Source organism: Ursus arctos, unplaced genomic scaffold (genome assembly GCF_023065955.2).
Source record: "Ursus arctos isolate Adak ecotype North America unplaced genomic scaffold, UrsArc2.0 scaffold_29, whole genome shotgun sequence".
Classification (NCBI taxonomy): domain Eukaryota; kingdom Metazoa; phylum Chordata; class Mammalia; order Carnivora; family Ursidae; genus Ursus; species Ursus arctos.
In genome coordinates, this window is record NW_026622974.1 from 4419073 (window position 1) to 4435331 (window position 16259).

At 52.7% G+C, this 16259-nt stretch overlaps 3 protein-coding genes across 12 annotated transcripts in view; 2 read left to right on the forward strand and 1 right to left on the reverse strand.

Annotated features, from left to right (window-relative positions):
* Nucleotides 1-1296, forward strand: part of PPP2R5D (protein phosphatase 2 regulatory subunit B'delta) — a 20381-nt gene extending 19085 nt beyond the window's left edge. Inside the window, exon 16 of the mRNA XM_026507419.4 lies at nt 109-1296. Coding sequence (XP_026363204.1) covers nt 109-246 — 138 coding nt within the window. The 3' untranslated portion in view covers nt 247-1296. The remainder of the gene's footprint in view (nt 1-108) is intronic.
* On the reverse strand, nt 1181-5077 carry MEA1 (male-enhanced antigen 1). Of its 8 annotated transcripts, none has more exons than XM_044387217.3 (4): nt 2862-2924; nt 2068-2348; nt 1880-1982; nt 1181-1577 (listed from the first exon to the last, which is right to left on the reverse strand). In XM_044387217.3, exons 2-4 carry the CDS (start codon nt 2335-2337, stop codon nt 1426-1428), a joined length of 525 nt encoding a protein of 174 aa, XP_044243152.1. In that variant the 5' UTR covers nt 2338-2348; nt 2862-2924; the 3' UTR covers nt 1181-1425. The 8 variants fall into 8 exon arrangements, with proteins under 8 accessions (XP_044243152.1, XP_026363208.1, XP_026363206.1 ...); XM_026507423.2 differs by having other exon boundaries at nt 2833-2913; XM_026507421.3 differs by having other exon boundaries at nt 2799-2878.
* On the forward strand, nt 3010-14558 carry KLHDC3 (kelch domain containing 3). Of its 3 annotated transcripts, XM_026507418.4 has the most exons (15): nt 3104-3295; nt 5622-5834; nt 6011-6187; nt 6346-6461; nt 6644-6715; nt 6841-7054; nt 7132-7218; nt 7361-7469; nt 7596-7669; nt 10909-11056; nt 11740-11806; nt 11881-11985; nt 12375-12449; nt 12560-12677; nt 13119-14558. In XM_026507418.4, exons 2-15 carry the CDS (start codon nt 5681-5683, stop codon nt 13253-13255), a joined length of 1653 nt encoding a protein of 550 aa, XP_026363203.1. In that variant the 5' UTR covers nt 3104-3295; nt 5622-5680; the 3' UTR covers nt 13256-14558. The 3 variants fall into 3 exon arrangements, with proteins under 3 accessions (XP_026363202.1, XP_026363203.1, XP_044243151.1); XM_026507417.4 differs by lacking the exons at nt 10909-11056; nt 11740-11806; nt 11881-11985; ... (1 more) ...; nt 12560-12677; nt 13119-14558 and adding exons at nt 7790-7868; nt 8996-9623 and having other exon boundaries at nt 3010-3295; XM_044387216.3 differs by lacking the exons at nt 10909-11056; nt 11740-11806; nt 11881-11985; ... (1 more) ...; nt 12560-12677; nt 13119-14558 and adding exons at nt 7790-7868; nt 8996-9623 and having other exon boundaries at nt 3128-3252.
* Nucleotides 14559-16259: the final 1701 nt, after the last annotated feature.

Consider the following 16259-nt stretch of genomic DNA (forward strand, 5'->3'; position numbering starts at 1 on the left):
AGAGCTCCGGAAGGGAGGGGAGACGGGAGCCAAGGAATAAGGGGAGGAAACCACAGAACCTGTTGGGAGTTGGTCAGCATCCCTCACCTTCCCCGCACCCACACACAGATGCTGAAGGACATCAAGAAGGAGAAGGTACTGCTGCGGCGGAAGTCAGAGCTGCCCCAGGACGTGTACACCATCAAGGCGCTGGAGGCCCACAAGCGGGCGGAAGAGTTCCTAACTGCCAGCCAGGAGGCTCTCTGACCCCCTTGCCATCCTACCACAGGGCCACAGCCCACTCAGCCCTGGGACGCTGCCCTGGCCCTCCACCCTCTGCTCCCCACTGGCTGACTTGGGGCAAAGCAGTGCCTCTCTAGCTACTCTAGGGAGGGGATGCGGCACTTGAAGCGGGGACCCTCACACAATGGTCCCTCTTCTCCCCCAAATGTGTTCATGCCTCCCTGTGGCTAGTACAGACAGGCTGAGCACTGAGGTCCTCCGTGCTCAGACAACTTGGGGATGCCTGTCCCCCTCCTGCTCCTAACCCCACAGCGACCTGAGGCTGCTCTGAGAAATACACACAGGAATACATAGGCTCCTCTCCCCTTCCCTTTCTCCTCATTTGAACTCCAGGTGTCCTTCCTTCTCTCCCTCCCCTGCAGAAGCATATAGGGAGCAGCAGGAGATGGCTCTCACCAAAGTTATGTCAAGCCCCATTGGCCCCTGGAGTAGCTGGAGGGGAGCCAACCCCCAAAAGGCACAAGTAGGCCCCCAGCCCCAGCAGTGTGCAGGCTGATGGGGTTGAATTATTTTCTCTTAACCCCTGCCTGACCAAGAGAACATGGGAGGTCAAAAGGAGAAAAGCATAGGCTATGGACAATAGGTGATGAATACAGGGCCCGGATGGACCAAGAGAAGGGGGTGAACAAATACCCTACCCTGTGCCCCCTCTTTGGTGAGCAGCAGCCCTGGGATCACAGACATGGCAGGGACCACCCTGGGGCTGACTGCTTTCCTGTGCTGTTGGTTCCCAAAGCTAGGAGGGAGCAGTGCCCCAAGCATGGCTCCCCCAACACCTATTTATTTCCTTGTTTGTGCTGATGATGGGCAGGCCCCCATTTGTCCCTTTCGGACACCTTGGCGGGGCAAGGGGCTGAGGAGGGCCAGACCCAGGTTCCAGGGGCACAGGCAGTGCAGCTTTTGGCTGTGTACATAGGGTGCTTTATTCTCCACAGAGTGATACATGCTAGGATGGGTTGGGCTTGGGCCGATGTCCCCATATGTACAGAACTGAATAAAGTGGGTCTCTGAGAAGAAGTCTGATTTGCCTTGATGTGAAAAGCAGATGGGAAAGATGGAGATGGACGTTACAACCAGGGATGTGTTCAGTCCTGTGCTGGTTCTGGCCTGGAATGCAGGGAGGTAAGGCAGCTCGCAGGGTAGTCACTTCCAGGCTGGGGCCCCCTGCCGGGCTTGGAGGGCCTTCTGTACCACATCTTCCCACTGGGCATCTGATATCTCCCGAGCCCAGGCAGGAACTCCTGGCGCAGGCAAGCTTACTCCAGCCATCGTCCTTTTCACCAGCTCCACATGTTCTGAAATCACAGAGAATGGTCAGGGGATAGAAACTGTGGGACCAGCTCTGCTCTCCATTCTTTGAGTTAACCCATAACCCTTGGGCTAGGAAGGTGACCAAATCCATCTTGTTATTTCCAGGCAAGCCTGCCCATCACCCAAGTCCAGCACAATAGCATTTTACCTGGATTCTGGAGTCTGTAGAATCTTAGATTACAAACTTGTTTTAGGAACCGGCTGTTCCTCCGTGACTTCCCTTTACTGGGTCTGACCAGTCCCTTTCCTCCATCATTATTCCAAAATGAAAGAATGCTCTCTTTACCTGGGTCCATGGGAATAGAGCTGTGGTTACTCAATCCTGTAGCTCCCTCCTCCTCTTCATCCTCGCTCTCTAATGGTGGGTCTGGCAAATGAAGCCCCAGGGCCTGCAGAGCCAGAGAAGACAGTTCAGGGCCAGCCCTTCGGGGATCCCAGCTTCACCTGGCCAGAGCAGTGCCTCCTCCGCCATACCTGGATCCGATCCTGAATATCAGCAACTACATCTTCTCCATCCCCCACCGGTGCCAGCTCCACCTCGTCTTGTTCAGGATCTTGGTTCAGGGGCTGATAGGAGTAGCCAGCTGGGCCTGCCCCCGTTTCCTCCTGCTCTTCCTCAGGCTCCTCGCTGCTCCAATCCCCAGTGCCTTCCGTAGGACCCTGGTGCGGCCCTAGTTCCTCAGTCTGATTGGGGAAGATACGCTCGGGGCCCATGGTGTCTCCCCCTAGAACTACTGCTGCCATCCGGGCAGGGGCTGCAAGAACAGGGAGGCAGAAGGATAGGGATCGAATGAAATTTAGGTCCACCTTCAGCCCTTCATCCAGTTCCTTGTGGTCTCCTGGGTCCGCAAAACATTCAAACGCTCCCAAGCTTCCTGCACCCCACCCTCTCCTGGGCCCTCCACCTTTTAAATCGACTCATACCTTTAACCGAGGCCCACCCGACTTAACTCTGCCAATTCTTAAATAACAGCCCAAACGGAGTCCGCGCCACCAGCGAAAAGACACTCGGTCCAGAACCCCGCCCTCCCCTACCCCCCGACTTGGGAGCTCCGGGTCGCCAAACAAGCTCCCCTAGACAGGGCGTACCCTCCCCTTCTCCCCTCTCCAAGGTGTTCCCTTCTGTACCGCCTGACAAACACCCTTCGGGCCCCAGGGGATCCCCTCAAATGGCCCCAGGTGCGGCGTCCGCCACCCGCCCCCACCGATTCTCGGCGCCGGTGTTTCCGCGCGCCTCACCCGCTCCGAGCCCGCGGCTGAACCCGCACCTCCACTTCCGGCAGGGCAGGACGTAGTCGGGCGCCTGGTCCTCCCGCCCCGCCCCGTGTTCATGATTGACGCGAACGAGGACGAGGAGTACGCCCCTTGCCCCGCCTCCGCCATCCCCTGCCCCGACAACAAAGGACTACATTACCCAGTGACCCCTACGGGTTTTGACACATATAAGCACATGCGCACAATCTCCTTCGCCTCCGGCCCACTCCTCGGCCCCTCAAGACCCTCCGGAAACCCGTGGACTACAAGTCCCGGTAGGCTTCGGGAACTAAGCTCCGACTGCACGTGCGCACACGGCTGCCCGCCGGAAGGACCGAGCCTGACTGTGTTTATCTCGTTGGGGACCGAGGTGTCGGTTGGCGCGCAACGGGTTCTAGACTGCAGGTAGCGCGAGGACCCGCGGCCCCGCCCCGGCCCGGCCTGGCAGGTAGCCCGGGATGGGTTGAGGGACAAGGAAAATTGGAGGGGCTGGGGTCGCCCATACCTGGATCTGGAGTCGTGGGGGAGGGGCCTGAGAGTGATGAGGTGGGGGTGGGGAGGGAACTAGGGGGATGATGGGAAAGGAGAGTGTTAATGGGGAAAGAAGGGCTGGGGGAGGATGGTGAGGAAATGGGTGGAGGAGACCTGGTGGCTGGCGGAGGCACTGAAGGGAATTGGAAGGAAGACTGGGCTATGAGGAGAAGGGGAAGCTGAAGATAATGGAAGAAAAGGCGGGGAGGGTCTAGTATTGTGGGGGAGGGGAGGTTGGAGTGACTGGAAGAAGACAGGGATAGCGTCATGTAGAGTGAGGAATATCCCTCGCCGAAAGGGGTCAGTGAATATTAGCTTTTTTCCCCCTTAGTGGAAGAGGGAAAATGGAGGGCTGTCGGGGTGGAGCTTGGTGCGGGGGGGAGAAGGAAAAAGGAGAAAACTGCAAAGCTCTCAGAAATGGGGAGTGAACATGGCAAGAGACCAGGGAGGGGGTATGTACATGAAGGGAATGGAAGAAGCTTGAGAATGCAGCAATGATGAGGGATCCAGGAGACCCAGAGATAAGCGGGGCCCCTGAGACAGTGGGGGCTTTTCTCCATGAGTTTGAGTGTCCTTGGAAGAAGCTACGATTCTGTCCACCTTTGGATGGAATTGCTTCTCTCTTCCCCTGTGAATTCTTTACTTTACCTTGACACAGCTGAAGCGGGGTGTAGAAGCTATGAGGGAAGATGAAATAAACCCTTCAACCTCCTATCTCCCCGCAAGCCCAGATCCAAAATCTGTTGGGTTGAGGACAGGAATAATGAAGTGAGAGCGGTTTCCTGCTGGGGCTATTTCAAGTTTGGCAGGCTGGCTATTTAAAGCATGGGATGGGGGGGTTGAGGGAGGTTGAAGGGGGAGGGGGGCTGGCAAGCTAGCTGAAAGCCATGTCTCTTTCTTTCAAGGGGCCTCCCTTACTTGCTTTCTCTGTGTCTGAGGTTCTGTCAGTCTCTTCCCTCTGCCAGGGTTTCTTTGAACAGGGAGCAGATGATCCACTCAAACCCAGCAGGTGCCTGCCAGCGAAGGCAATACCAGTTGGAAGAGCATTTGTCTGACAGAGCCTTCAAATGTACCCGTTATCACTAGGTTGGCAGGTCATGACGGGGTCTATTTCTTGTCCTGTCCAAGGGCATTTTTTGTTTGTTTCCTTCCTTTCTTTCTCTTTTTTAAAGATTTTATTTATTTATGAGAGAGAGTGGGATCATGAGTGGGGAGAGGGGCAGAGGGAGAGGGAGAAGCAGACTCCCCACCAGGTAGGGAGCCCGACACCAAAGCAGGGCTAAGGCAGCCACTTAACTGACTGAGCCACCCAGGTGCCCCTTCTTTCTCTTTTGTAATGCCCCCCTACCCCATCCCCCTTTCAGGGATCCAAGTGGGAAAAGAACCGCTAAAATAGCTTGTTTATCCTTACAATAGCAGAGTTGGGAAAGTAGCAGGAGGAGAAAACCCCTCCTTTTCACCCCCACCCCACCCCCTCAGTCCCCAGCAGACACATACCTTTCTGGCTTAAGTTCCTAGTCTTGGCAGTATACCAGGCACAGCTGTCAAAGGAACTCCGAGTGCCTGTGAGGGGCCCTGGATGACCCTAATGACAACAGCTCAGCTTGACAGGAGCTCCCTGTGAGGGGCTAACCTTCCATGGAGGCCCCTGCCCTGAATCAATCCCACCCTGTCCTGGATAGGGGGATTGTTTCACTCTAAAGGCCTAAAAGCTTTTCTGCTTTGAAGCACCAATGCCAGCTTTCAATGGACCGATTGGGGTTGGCTGGGCTATTAATAGCCCTGAGTATTTTGAGATCCCTTTCCCCACCTTAAAGAGCAGAGATTCTTAGAGAGGTGGCAGTAAGCGGAGCAGAGCCAGAGAGACAAGAGAATGCACTGCCTTGGGAAGGAGGGTGGGGGATGGGGGGTGGGGGGCACTTGGAGCTTGTGCCAGGCCAGGGACGCGATGGGGCCTCCATGAGTGAATTAGTATGACCATGCTGAGGCCTCGATCAGCAAATTCTGAGCTGTCATTCAGGTCAGAGCAGCCCCACCCTTGGCTGTTGGAGAACACAGGTCCAGGGCAAGTTCTCTGACCTCTGCAGCTCCCGTGGGCCAGGGCCAGCCACCTGAGCTTTGGAGGGGTGGTGTGGGGGGGCCACCAGGGTGACACTTGGAGTCAAGGGCTGGTCCTGGGCAGAGTCGCGGTGAGCCAGACAAAGGCCTTGCCTGAGGAGCCCGTGGCCCTAACTTGTGTGCAGGTAGCAGAGGCAGCAGGCCGTGCCGGGGGGGCATGTTGCTGTAACCAGTGACCCAGGGGATGTTACGGTGGACAGTGCACCTGGAGGGCGGGCCCCGCAGGGTGAACCATGCCGCAGTGGCCGTTGGGCACCGGGTGTACTCCTTCGGGGGCTACTGCTCTGGTGAAGACTATGAAACACTGCGTCAGATTGATGTGCACATTTTCAATGCAGGTAAGCTCATGTTGGGACCATCCCTGGGTACCCACATCAGGGAGGGGAACGGGTAGCTGAATGAGGTTTGGTGGTGGTCCCCAGGGTCCGAAGGGATGGGGGAATGAATATCTGGTTTGGGAAAAGTGAGCAGCCTGAAGGGAGCTTTCCAGGGCTGAGCAGAACTGTGCCCACAGTGTCCTTGCGTTGGACAAAGCTGCCCCCAGTGAGGCCTGCCGTCCGTGGGCAGGCTCCTGTGGTACCCTACATGCGGTATGGACACTCAACCGTCCTCATCGATGACACGGTCTTCCTTTGGGGCGGGCGGAATGACACCGAAGGAGCCTGCAATGTGCTTTATGCCTTTGATGTCAGTGAGTACGGGTCTCAGAGAGGCTGTGTTCTGCCAAATGGTGCCTCGGGGAAGTGGGCGGGGAACGGTGTGGGCTGAGGCGGCTGGGAATAGGGCACCCCAGAGTTGAGGAGGGCGCTTCAGAGGTTGCTTACCTGGCCCATCCTTCCTCTCTTTCAGATACTCACAAGTGGTCCACACCCCGAGTGTCAGGAACAGTTCCTGGAGCCCGGGACGGACATTCAGCTTGTGTCCTGGGCAAGACCATGTACATTTTCGGGGGCTATGAGCAGCTGGTATGTCTGGGAGGAAACTAGAGGTTTAGGGTGGGAATGAGAAAGAGGAAGGGAAACTGAGGGTCGTGGAATAGGAGGCTTTGACTTGTTCGCAGGTTTTGAGGGCACAGGTGGAGGGGCAGACAGTGACCACTGATCCCATGTTTTATTCCTTTCTTCACTTCCTTTCTCTTCCCACTCAGGCGGACTGCTTTTCCAATGACATTCACAAGCTGGATACCAGCACCATGACATGGACCCTTATCTGTACAAAGGTCTGTCCTTTCTTCCTCCCAGATCCTTACCATCAATTGAAGAAATCATAAGAAGCTCAGTGAGAGCAGATCCCCTGCTAGCCTCCATGTTGACCCCTGCCTCTCATCTCTCTGCTCCTGCCCAGGGCAACCCTGCACGCTGGAGGGACTTCCACTCGGCCACAATGCTGGGCAGTCACATGTATGTCTTTGGGGGCCGTGCCGACCGCTTTGGGCCGTTCCATTCCAACAACGAGATTTACTGCAACCGCATCCGTGTCTTTGACACCAGGACTGAGGCCTGGCTAGACTGTCCGCCCACTCCGGTGCTGCCCGAGGGCCGCCGGAGCCACTCGGCCTGTGAGTGTCTGGTTGTCCCTGTGGGGTCCCCGTTCCCATCTGTTGTCCTCAGACTCCACATTCCTCTCTCCTTCCAGTTGGCTACAATGGGGAGCTGTACATCTTCGGTGGCTATAATGCAAGGCTGAACCGGCACTTCCATGACCTCTGGAAGTTTAACCCTGGTACAGAGCACTGCTTTTAGGGGGAAAACAAGGAGCAATTGATGGGGGAGGGAAAAAAAAAGTTCTAAGAGGGTGAGGGTGGGGGGTGGAGAGGGTATCCGGACTGGGAAGGTATTAAACCTCCATATAAACTTCTCTTCAGTGTCCTTTACCTGGAAGAAGATTGAACCGAAGGGGAAGGGGCCGTGTCCCCGCCGGCGCCAGTGCTGCTGTATTGTTGGTGACAAGATTGTTCTCTTCGGGGGTACCAGGTTAGGAGGAAAGTAGGGAGGCCTCAGGGAAGGGCCCAGGTCTGTGACTGCATGGGAGGCGTTTGAGCAAAAGGGTCTCATGGGTAGTCTTTCCTCCTTCCTTCATCTCTTTTTTGATCCCTACAGTCCATCTCCTGAGGAAGGTTTGGGAGATGAATTTGACCTCATAGATCATTCTGACTTACACATTTTGGACTTTAGTAAGTACACGGATTCCCAGAGTGCTGCTGCCACAGGGTCCCTGGCTTTGGGTGGTGACATTCAGGACTAGACCCTTTGCTTGGCTCTGACCATCTCCCCCTCTGACTTCTCCTTTAAAGGCCCTAGTCTGAAGACTCTGTGTAAACTGGCCGTGATTCAGTATAACCTGGACCAGTCCTGTTTGCCCCATGACATCAGGTACAGGGAGTGGTTGGAGAGGAAGGCTTGGTTGCGGGTGAGTGGGTAGCACAGGCATGATCTGTTGAGCTTGGTCTCGGTATAGAGGGGACAGAGGTTTTTGTTCTGTTGGAGATACAGTGTACCTATGGAGAGTGAAAGGGAAGGAGATTCAAAATTAGCAGGTGGGTAAATTATATGGAAAAAAAAACGTGTTTCAAACCAAGCTCAGAAGCATCACTTCTTGAATCCTGAGCCTGTTTGGTTGCTTTTAACATGCTGAGAAAGTTAGATTAAATCTTTAAAGTTAGCTGCAAAGTACCAACAAGTTTAGGAATCTTTGGATCACATTAGTTCCAGAATTAAGGGAGGTCTTTCCTAGCTACTTCCCTTTGAATTCCATTCTTAGGTCCAAATCAAGCACCAAAAGTTATTTGGCGTTTGTGTTTTCCGGGGTCATTCTGGACACTTCCCTCTCCTTGTATCAGTTCAGTTTCATACTCGCTGAGAGGGTGTGTGTTCAGCATTCGGTGACACAGTGTTCGAGGCTGAACTGATGGATCCTAGGCTGGCTCAGGATTGACACAGGCACAAGTACCTCATACCAAGTAGATTGTAGTGAGGGTCTTGGCATAAGGAGGTACGTGGTAAGTCTTTGTAGACGGAGAGAACTGTCAAAAAAGAGAGGGGAAAAAAGGGATTTAATTTTTATGTGGTGGGAGGGGCGGGGAAGGCTTCTAGAAGCCTAGGAGAGCTGAGTCAGGCCCTTTAAAGGGATAGGAGTGGAGAGCAAAAATGGGCATTCTTGTTTGGATCTGAGCAGAGGATCAAAGGTAGGTTGGGAAGTTTACTCAGCTTTGTACACAGATGATTTTTTCCAGATGTTGGGCACAAGCACACACACGGAAACATAGACAGGAAGTCTACGTGAGCTTGCGGGCAGAGGAGTGGGTGATGCTGGATTCGGTGGTGGGTGGGGCCTGATTGTTAAACTTATTAGTAAGGCCCTAAGGAAGGAGGTGGCTGTACGTGGTTGAGCTGTAGGATGTTGAAGGGACTGGTGTGTTCATAGCTTTGTTTGAGCAATTCTGGCCTTGGGGGTGGAGGCTCCCCCCATCTGTCCTTTCTGCCTGTCGTTGTTCTTCCAGGTGGGAGCTGAATGCCATGACCACCAACAGCAATATCAGTCGCCCCATCGTTTCCTCCCATGGGTAGGAGAAAGTTGCTGCCGCCTCCCTTCCTGAGCCTGCTATTCTCTTCACTGCCCCTTCCCATCCCTCACCTGCCTGCCCCTTTGGACCCTGGACTCGGTATACCTCTGCGTGGAGTTGTTGGACTAGAGGTGTTTCCTGTGCTGTGAACTCAGTGGGGAGCTGTAGGGGGGAGGGCGAGATCCCTCCCCCCGTGGGCCGAGGGCCCCTTCCCCTTGGTGCTCTGTCCCATACACCTCCTTCCAACTGCTCCTGGGCCTCTGCTCTGCCCCAGGCCAGCCAGGCTCTGCCGGGAAGCGAAGGAAATGGGGATAAGGGAGAAGCAAGCAGTGTCTGAGCCTCAGGAGCTTCCCCCCACCCTTGTTTCCACCCCCTGCCCCGCTTGAGCCATGAGCATCGATTGGGAGCTGAGAGGAGTTGCAACTGTTGCCATGAAACCTCCTTCTCCCTCACCTGGGAGACGAGGACCAGCAGATAATCCCACCCTTCCCTGAGCTGTTGCTGTTCCCTGACGCTCCCAGCCAGCTCAGATTTTATAAAAATGAATTAAAAAAAAATCTCTAAACGTGTGATCTGTTTTTGTGGAATACGATGGGAGTGGATGGCAGAAGCTTGCAAAGGGGCAGGGTGCTGAGGTGCTGGCTTCTCCGCCAAGAACGAAAGGAAACCAAATACCGCCAAGGCCTGGCCCTGGTTTCTCTTGAGCGAGGAATCCAGCGCCATGCGACAAAGAGGCGGCGACATTATCTCGAGTGGGCGCTCACCCACCCGCGGGTCGCGCCCTTTCAGCGCCCGCGTTGCGCAGACGCGGCCTCCTGGTGAGGCCGGAAGAGGCGGGGCCGGAACCGCTAGGGCGGAAGTAGCGCCATTCGGTGCCGCCGCGTCCCACGAGCCGGAGCCAATGCCGAGGGAGCGTTCCCGCGCCGCGGCGGCCGCCGGGTCTCCCCGCGGGGCCCGGGGCAGCGGGGAGGACGCCGGGGACTTGCGGAAGGGTGAGGGCCCGGTGCCAGGCCGAGGGGCGCCGGGGGGCGGGGGGAAGGGCCGGTGGCGGCGCAGTCACCGTGAGATTGCCAAGTTCTCTGAAGAGACCACTGTGGGGAGCGCCCGACGCGTTGGGCAGTGAGGGGGCGCTTCCTGGGTTAGGAGATCCTGGGCAGTTGCTGAAGAGGAGGATGAGGGTTTTCCGCAGGGAGAAAACGCATGGGTAAAAGTACAGCCGATCAGGAGAGGCATGGGTTGCTGGGGAAGGGTTAGTAGGTCAGGGTTCACCAATTTGTCCAACATTTGTTGAAAATCTACCGTGTGCAGGGTGTTCTAGCTGCTGTAGTTACAGCGGTGAATAAAGCAATCAAAAAGTCCTGTTCTCGGGGCGCCTGGCTGGCTCAGTGGCCAGAGCAGGATCTCGGAGTTGTCAGTTCAAGCTCCACGTTGGGTGTCAAGATTACTTAAAATTAAAATCTTTAAAAGAAATCCTGTTCTCATACCTTTCAGAAAGGATGACCCCCACCAAAAAAGTAAATAACATTAAAAGGCAACAGAGCATGGGATTGTGTATTTTTAAGGGTGAATTCTATGATATGTGAATTATATCTCAGTTTTTCCCAAAGTTTATAAGGGCTATGGAGAGAAAGCAGGAGAGGGGTTGCAATTTTAAGTAGTCAGAGAAGGCCTCCCTGAGTAGGTGACATTTGAGCAACAGTTTGAAGGACCTAAGTATATCTGGGGCCTGTAGTGATTGGTCTGATGGGGATATTGGAAAGGTCAGTTACCTAAGGAATGAGAGTGGGATGAGGTCTCCACAGCACTGGGAGATGCTGTGCTGAGTTGTGTCCCCACCCCTTCTTCCACAGACACATCTAACATACCATTTGAAGAGCTGTTGGAATTGCAGGACCAACTGGGGATTAAGACATACAAACAGTTGGCAGCTGGAAACAGTTCTAAGAAGCAAGGTTCTAGATCACGTGTCCAAAATGCATGTGTTGCAGATAAGCACAGGTGAGGAGCAAGCCCTGCTCCAGGAACTGGAGAATACCTGGGACCTTGAGTAGGTGTCTGAATTCTTATGTTGGAGGCCTTTGATTACGATTGGAGACCCTGGGGCACCTGGCTGGCTTGGTAGAACATGCAGCTCTTGATCTCAGGGTTGTGAGTTCGAGCCCCACATGGGTGTAGAGATTACTGAAAAATAAAATCTGAGGGGGGGAGGTGCCCTTGGTGGCTCAGTTGGTTAAGCGTCTGCCTTCAGCCTAGGTCATGATCCCTGTGCCCTGGGATCAAGCCCCACATTGGGTTCTCTGCTAGGCGGGGAGCCTACTTCTCCCTGTCCCCCACTTGGGCTCTCTCTCTCACTTTGTCTTTCAAATACATAAACAAAATCTTAACAAAAAAATAAAATCTGGGGCTCTTGGGTGGCTAAGTCAGTTAAGTGCCCGACTCTTGATTTTGGCGCAGGTCATGATCTCAGGGTCATGAGATTGAGCCCCGCATCAGGCTCTCAAACTGGGCATGGAGCCTGCTTAAGATCCTCTCCCTCCGCCTCTCCCCCTGCTCATGCACATTCTGTGTGTGTGTGTGTGTGTGTGTGTGTGTGTGTGTCTCTCTCAAAAAATAAAAAAACAAAATCTTAAAAAAAAAAAAAAGACTGGAGACCCTAGACATGTCCTTTAATTTCTCCGTAGGCCTCTGGAAATGTCAGCCAAGGTCCGGGTGCCATTTTTGCGTCAAGTTGTCCCCATCAGTAAGAAGGTGAGGAAGAGGCAGGAAGAAATGTCTCAGGGAAGACTGAACAGTTCTTTTATACTGTTTTTTTCTCTCCAAAGGTAGCCCGGGACCCCCGCTTTGATGATCTGTCAGGCGAATATAATCCTGAGGTGTTTGACAAAACATATGAATTCCTGAATGACATCCGAGCCAAAGAGAAAGAGGTGTGGAACATGAGACTGGCTCATGGAGATTCCGAGGGGTGGGAAACTAGGGTACAAGTTAGAGAGTCGGGCAGAGGGGAACAGGGAGCATAGTGGTGGGTAGATTTATTTCTCCTTAACTGATTTAATGCTCCCTAATTTGCTTCCTGTATTCAAATCCTGGCTCATTAGTTGTATTCAAATCCTGGCTCATTAGTTGACCAGCCGTGTGACCACTGGTAGGTTCCTTAACTTCGCAGTTTTCTAATCATAAAAGGAGATAATAGGAATTCATGTCTCAGAGTGTTGTTTGCATTAACATACGTGAACCTCTTAGAATAATGCTTGGCACAGAATTTCAGCCAACGTGTGCAGACTGCTAACCATCGTATTCATTTTGTGCTGTGGAGCTCGTGAAAAGGCAGTTGAAGAAGCACCGTTCGGGGCCGGAGCATGAGAAACTGCAGCAGCTGCTTCAGAGGATGGTGAGGGGCTCAGAACTGCACGTGGGCGGTGAGAACAGGTCAGGGCAGCCAGGAGGTGCTGCCCGTCCCTGCCGCCCACCCATCTCACCCACCTCCTCCTCGCTTCTCAGGAGCAGCAAGAAATGGCGCAGCAGGAGCGCAAGCGGCAACAGGAGCTGCGCCTGGCCCTGAAGCAGGAGCAGAGGGCTCGGGCCCAGCAGGGCCATCGGCCGTACTTCCTGAAGAGATGTGAGTGGGCGCAGCTGTTGCAGGCTGGTTACAGGGATGGGCTTCAGGGGCCATAGATGCAGCATACTGTGTTGGGGGTCCATGGGCTCCCTAAGGGAGGCGAGAAGGCTGGATGCCATGGGAAGTTGGAGGAAAGTAGAAGTGGTAGGGAGGAGTTATTTGTAACTATTCTCGTCTCCCTAAGTATAGATTATGGGCAAGGAGGGTTGCCTTTACTTCTCTCCTGGCTCCCCTCCATATGCTGGGCCGGGCACACAGAAGGAGCTCACAGTTGGTGTAATAGAGAAAGCACGGGATCATAGACAAAACCACGTGCTGCACTCGCCAGTGCACGCCAACCGAGGCATGTATCCCAGCAAAGTGCTTGAGAGGTACAGACCTGGGGAAAGGGAAGAGTGCCTTGTCCTTTGCTCAGCAGCCTCCTTTCTCCCTGTCCTCTAGCTGAGCAGCGCCAGTTGGTCCTAGCTGAGAAGTTCAAGGAGCTGAAACGCAGCAAGAAGCTAGAGAGCTTCTTGAGTCGAAAGAGGCGCCGAAATGCAGGCAAGGACCGGAGACATCTCCCCTTGAGCAAAGAGTAATAAGGAACTGTCCTGAGCTCTGCCACTGCCCCAGTGAGAAATGGATCTATGGGGACAGACTTGGGCTTGGCCTGTTCTGGTTCTTGTCCATTCAAGGGCAAGGATCATAACTGCCCTTGAGCTGGATTGGCTCAAAGACGACTAGAGGGCTCTTGGACTGCCCCAGGGTTGGACAAGAAGAGGCGCTCAACCTTGTGCTATGCCACACTTCCCCCGCTTGGATCTGGTTCATCGTGTCCTCCAGTCCTCCCATCCTTGCTTTAAACCAGTGATTGTGGTATAGAAGAGAAAGGGCCAGTGAGTGATCTTAAGGCTGGTGAAGGCCATGAAGTCTGTGGATGGCTCCCTAGGGCTGGGACTTTATGTAAGAGCCAATTCATAAACATTCCTGTCACTTTTTATTCTGCTTTTTTGGTCGGGTTTGTGAGTGGCCTAGAACTGCTGTTTCCGTGGGCCACATGTGGGGGCTGGCAACAAACGTAAGGCTCCCACAGAGAAGGAAGTCAGACCAGAGACCCCTCCAACTTAAACTTCAAAGAAGACACAGCCATTGAGAGAGGGAACCACTCCCACAACTCACCTACTTAGCTTTGGTTTTGGATCCGAGGGGAGGTAGGGGATGGGGACAAAAAGTTTCCGCAGTAGCGTGTAAGCACAGCCGGCTCTCGGTACTGTTCGGGGCTAGGATTCATACTGCCTGTGTAGACTGGGAAATCCTCAAGCTAGTAAGTCAGTTCGAAGTGGTCTCAGATTGGTCGTGCTCCCAGGCACCCGGCAGAAGCAGATGTAATCTTCTCTTGGGGTCTGTACTTTCAACCCAAGCTTCAAGGAATTCCTTCAGATAAAATTTGAAGGAATATGTGAAATTTGAAGGAATATGTGCTTTCAGTGAAAATACAAAGCATACAAGGAAGGAAATCACCACGAGTAAGAGTCATTAGGGACAATAGACAACAAAATCAGACCAGCAAAGACATGTCAGAAATATAAAATACAAAACATAGGGGCACTTGGGTGGCCCAGTAAGTTAAGCATCCAACTCTTGATTTTGGCTCAGGTCATGATCTCAGGGTCATGGGATCGAGCCCTGTGACCTGCTCCTCATTCAGCAGGGAGTCTGCTGGAGATTCTCTCCCTCTGCCCCTTCTTCTTTCTCTCTTTCTCTATAAAATAAGTAGATCTTAAAAAAAAAATACAAATATAAAATATCTTTCTTATATTTAAAGAAAAGGTATGACTAAAGAAAAGAATATCTAAAAGGACCAAATTGGTTTGATAAAAAAATAAAGCTTTTAAAAATTAACACTATTTGAAGTTAGAAACTTTATGGTTAACAGATTAGACATATCTGAAAGAAGAATGAACTGGAAGTAAGTAGATGTGAAGGTACACAGATGGAGCACAGAGGTACAGAGAAATGGAAACGAAGGAAGAGAGATTAAAAAACATGGAGAAAACGAAATATGGAAGATTGATGTGATACATGCAATCAGAATTCCAGAGGAGAGAATTATTTTAAATATTTTATTTATTTATTTGACAGAGACACAGCAAGAGCAGGAATGGAAGCAGGGGGAGTGGGAGAGGGAGAGGGAGAAGCAGGCTTCCGGCTGAGCAGAGAGCCTGAAGCGGGGCTCATTCCCAGGACCCTGGGATGGTGACCTGAGCCGAAGGCAGACGCTTAGCGACTGAGCCACCCAGGCGCCCCCCGGGAGAATATTTTAAAGAGGCTGGGAATTTTGTAGGATTGAAATTTATAAACCCTAGGTCTCAGAAAGCCCAGTCAATTCTAACTGGGCTTGATGGCTGGCACAGTCGGTAGCGTGCGACTCTAGATCTCAGAGTCATGAGTTCGAGCCCCACATTGGCCATAGAAATTTTTTTAAAATTGATAAATCATAAGAAATTATAGAACATTTGAGGGGCGCCTGGGTGGCTCAGTCTGTTAAGCGTCTGCCTTCAGCTCAGGTCATGATCTCAGGGTCCTGGGATCGAGCCCCACATCGGGCTCCCTGCTCAGTGGGGAGTCTGTTTCTCCCTCTCCCTCTGTGCCTCCCCCTGCTCGTGCACACTTTCTCGCTATTTCAAATAAATAAAATCTTAAAAAAAAATTACAGAACATTTGAAAGACATCTAAAGAAAAGCTATCAGGAAAAGGAAGAGAGAAGCTAGGATATCTAAGCTTCTGGGATGGGGAAAAGATGTAACTGTGATGACTGAAATGTGAGAAGAGCATAAAATGTTTGTCTCCCAGTGACTGTAAGCTGTGGAGTGAGGCTACCAGGATAGTTTGCCTTGCCCAGAGGGATCCATGCTATGGGGTCCCTGATGTCACGTATGTCAATCCTATTTTAGAGCCGAAGAACAGACTCTGGCTGATAAAAGCAGGAAAAGACTATTGAACTCTTGGCTCACAGAAACACTAAGGCTTGAGAAAAGTAAAGGGAAAAAAAAAGGAATGGTGGTTGGCAGATAAATCTGAGCAGTTAAAAAAGCACCCTAAATCCTACCTGGGAACCAGGGTGTGGTGAAGCTGTCCCTGCTGCCACCAGAGGTATTTCGCTTTCCTTCCTGCTTTGCTCTAGATGGACGAAGTCCTGGCGGAGGCATTTGATTGGCTGAGCCTTGGTTATATGGCTGCAAGGGGACAGCTGGGAAAGCCGTGTCCAGTCTGCTATGTGTGGGAGGTGGGCTCTGTCTCCTGTGATTTGTGTGGCGTTTTCCAAGTATGAGAAGGGGCTTCAGATGAACGGTAGTCAAAACACCATGCATGTCCATCCCCAGGCCTGCAGAGGCTACTTTCCCCCCTCGTCAAGGACCCACAGGAGACATTGGAGAGCTCGGAGCCTCAGCTACGGGTTAGTTGGTCTGCTTGTTTTTTGCTTTTTATTGGCAACATACTGAGATATAATTCATATTATACAGTTTACCCATTTAAATTTTACAGTTCAGTGGTTTTTAGTCTATTCAGCAAGTTGTGGAACCATTACAGTTTTGTAACATT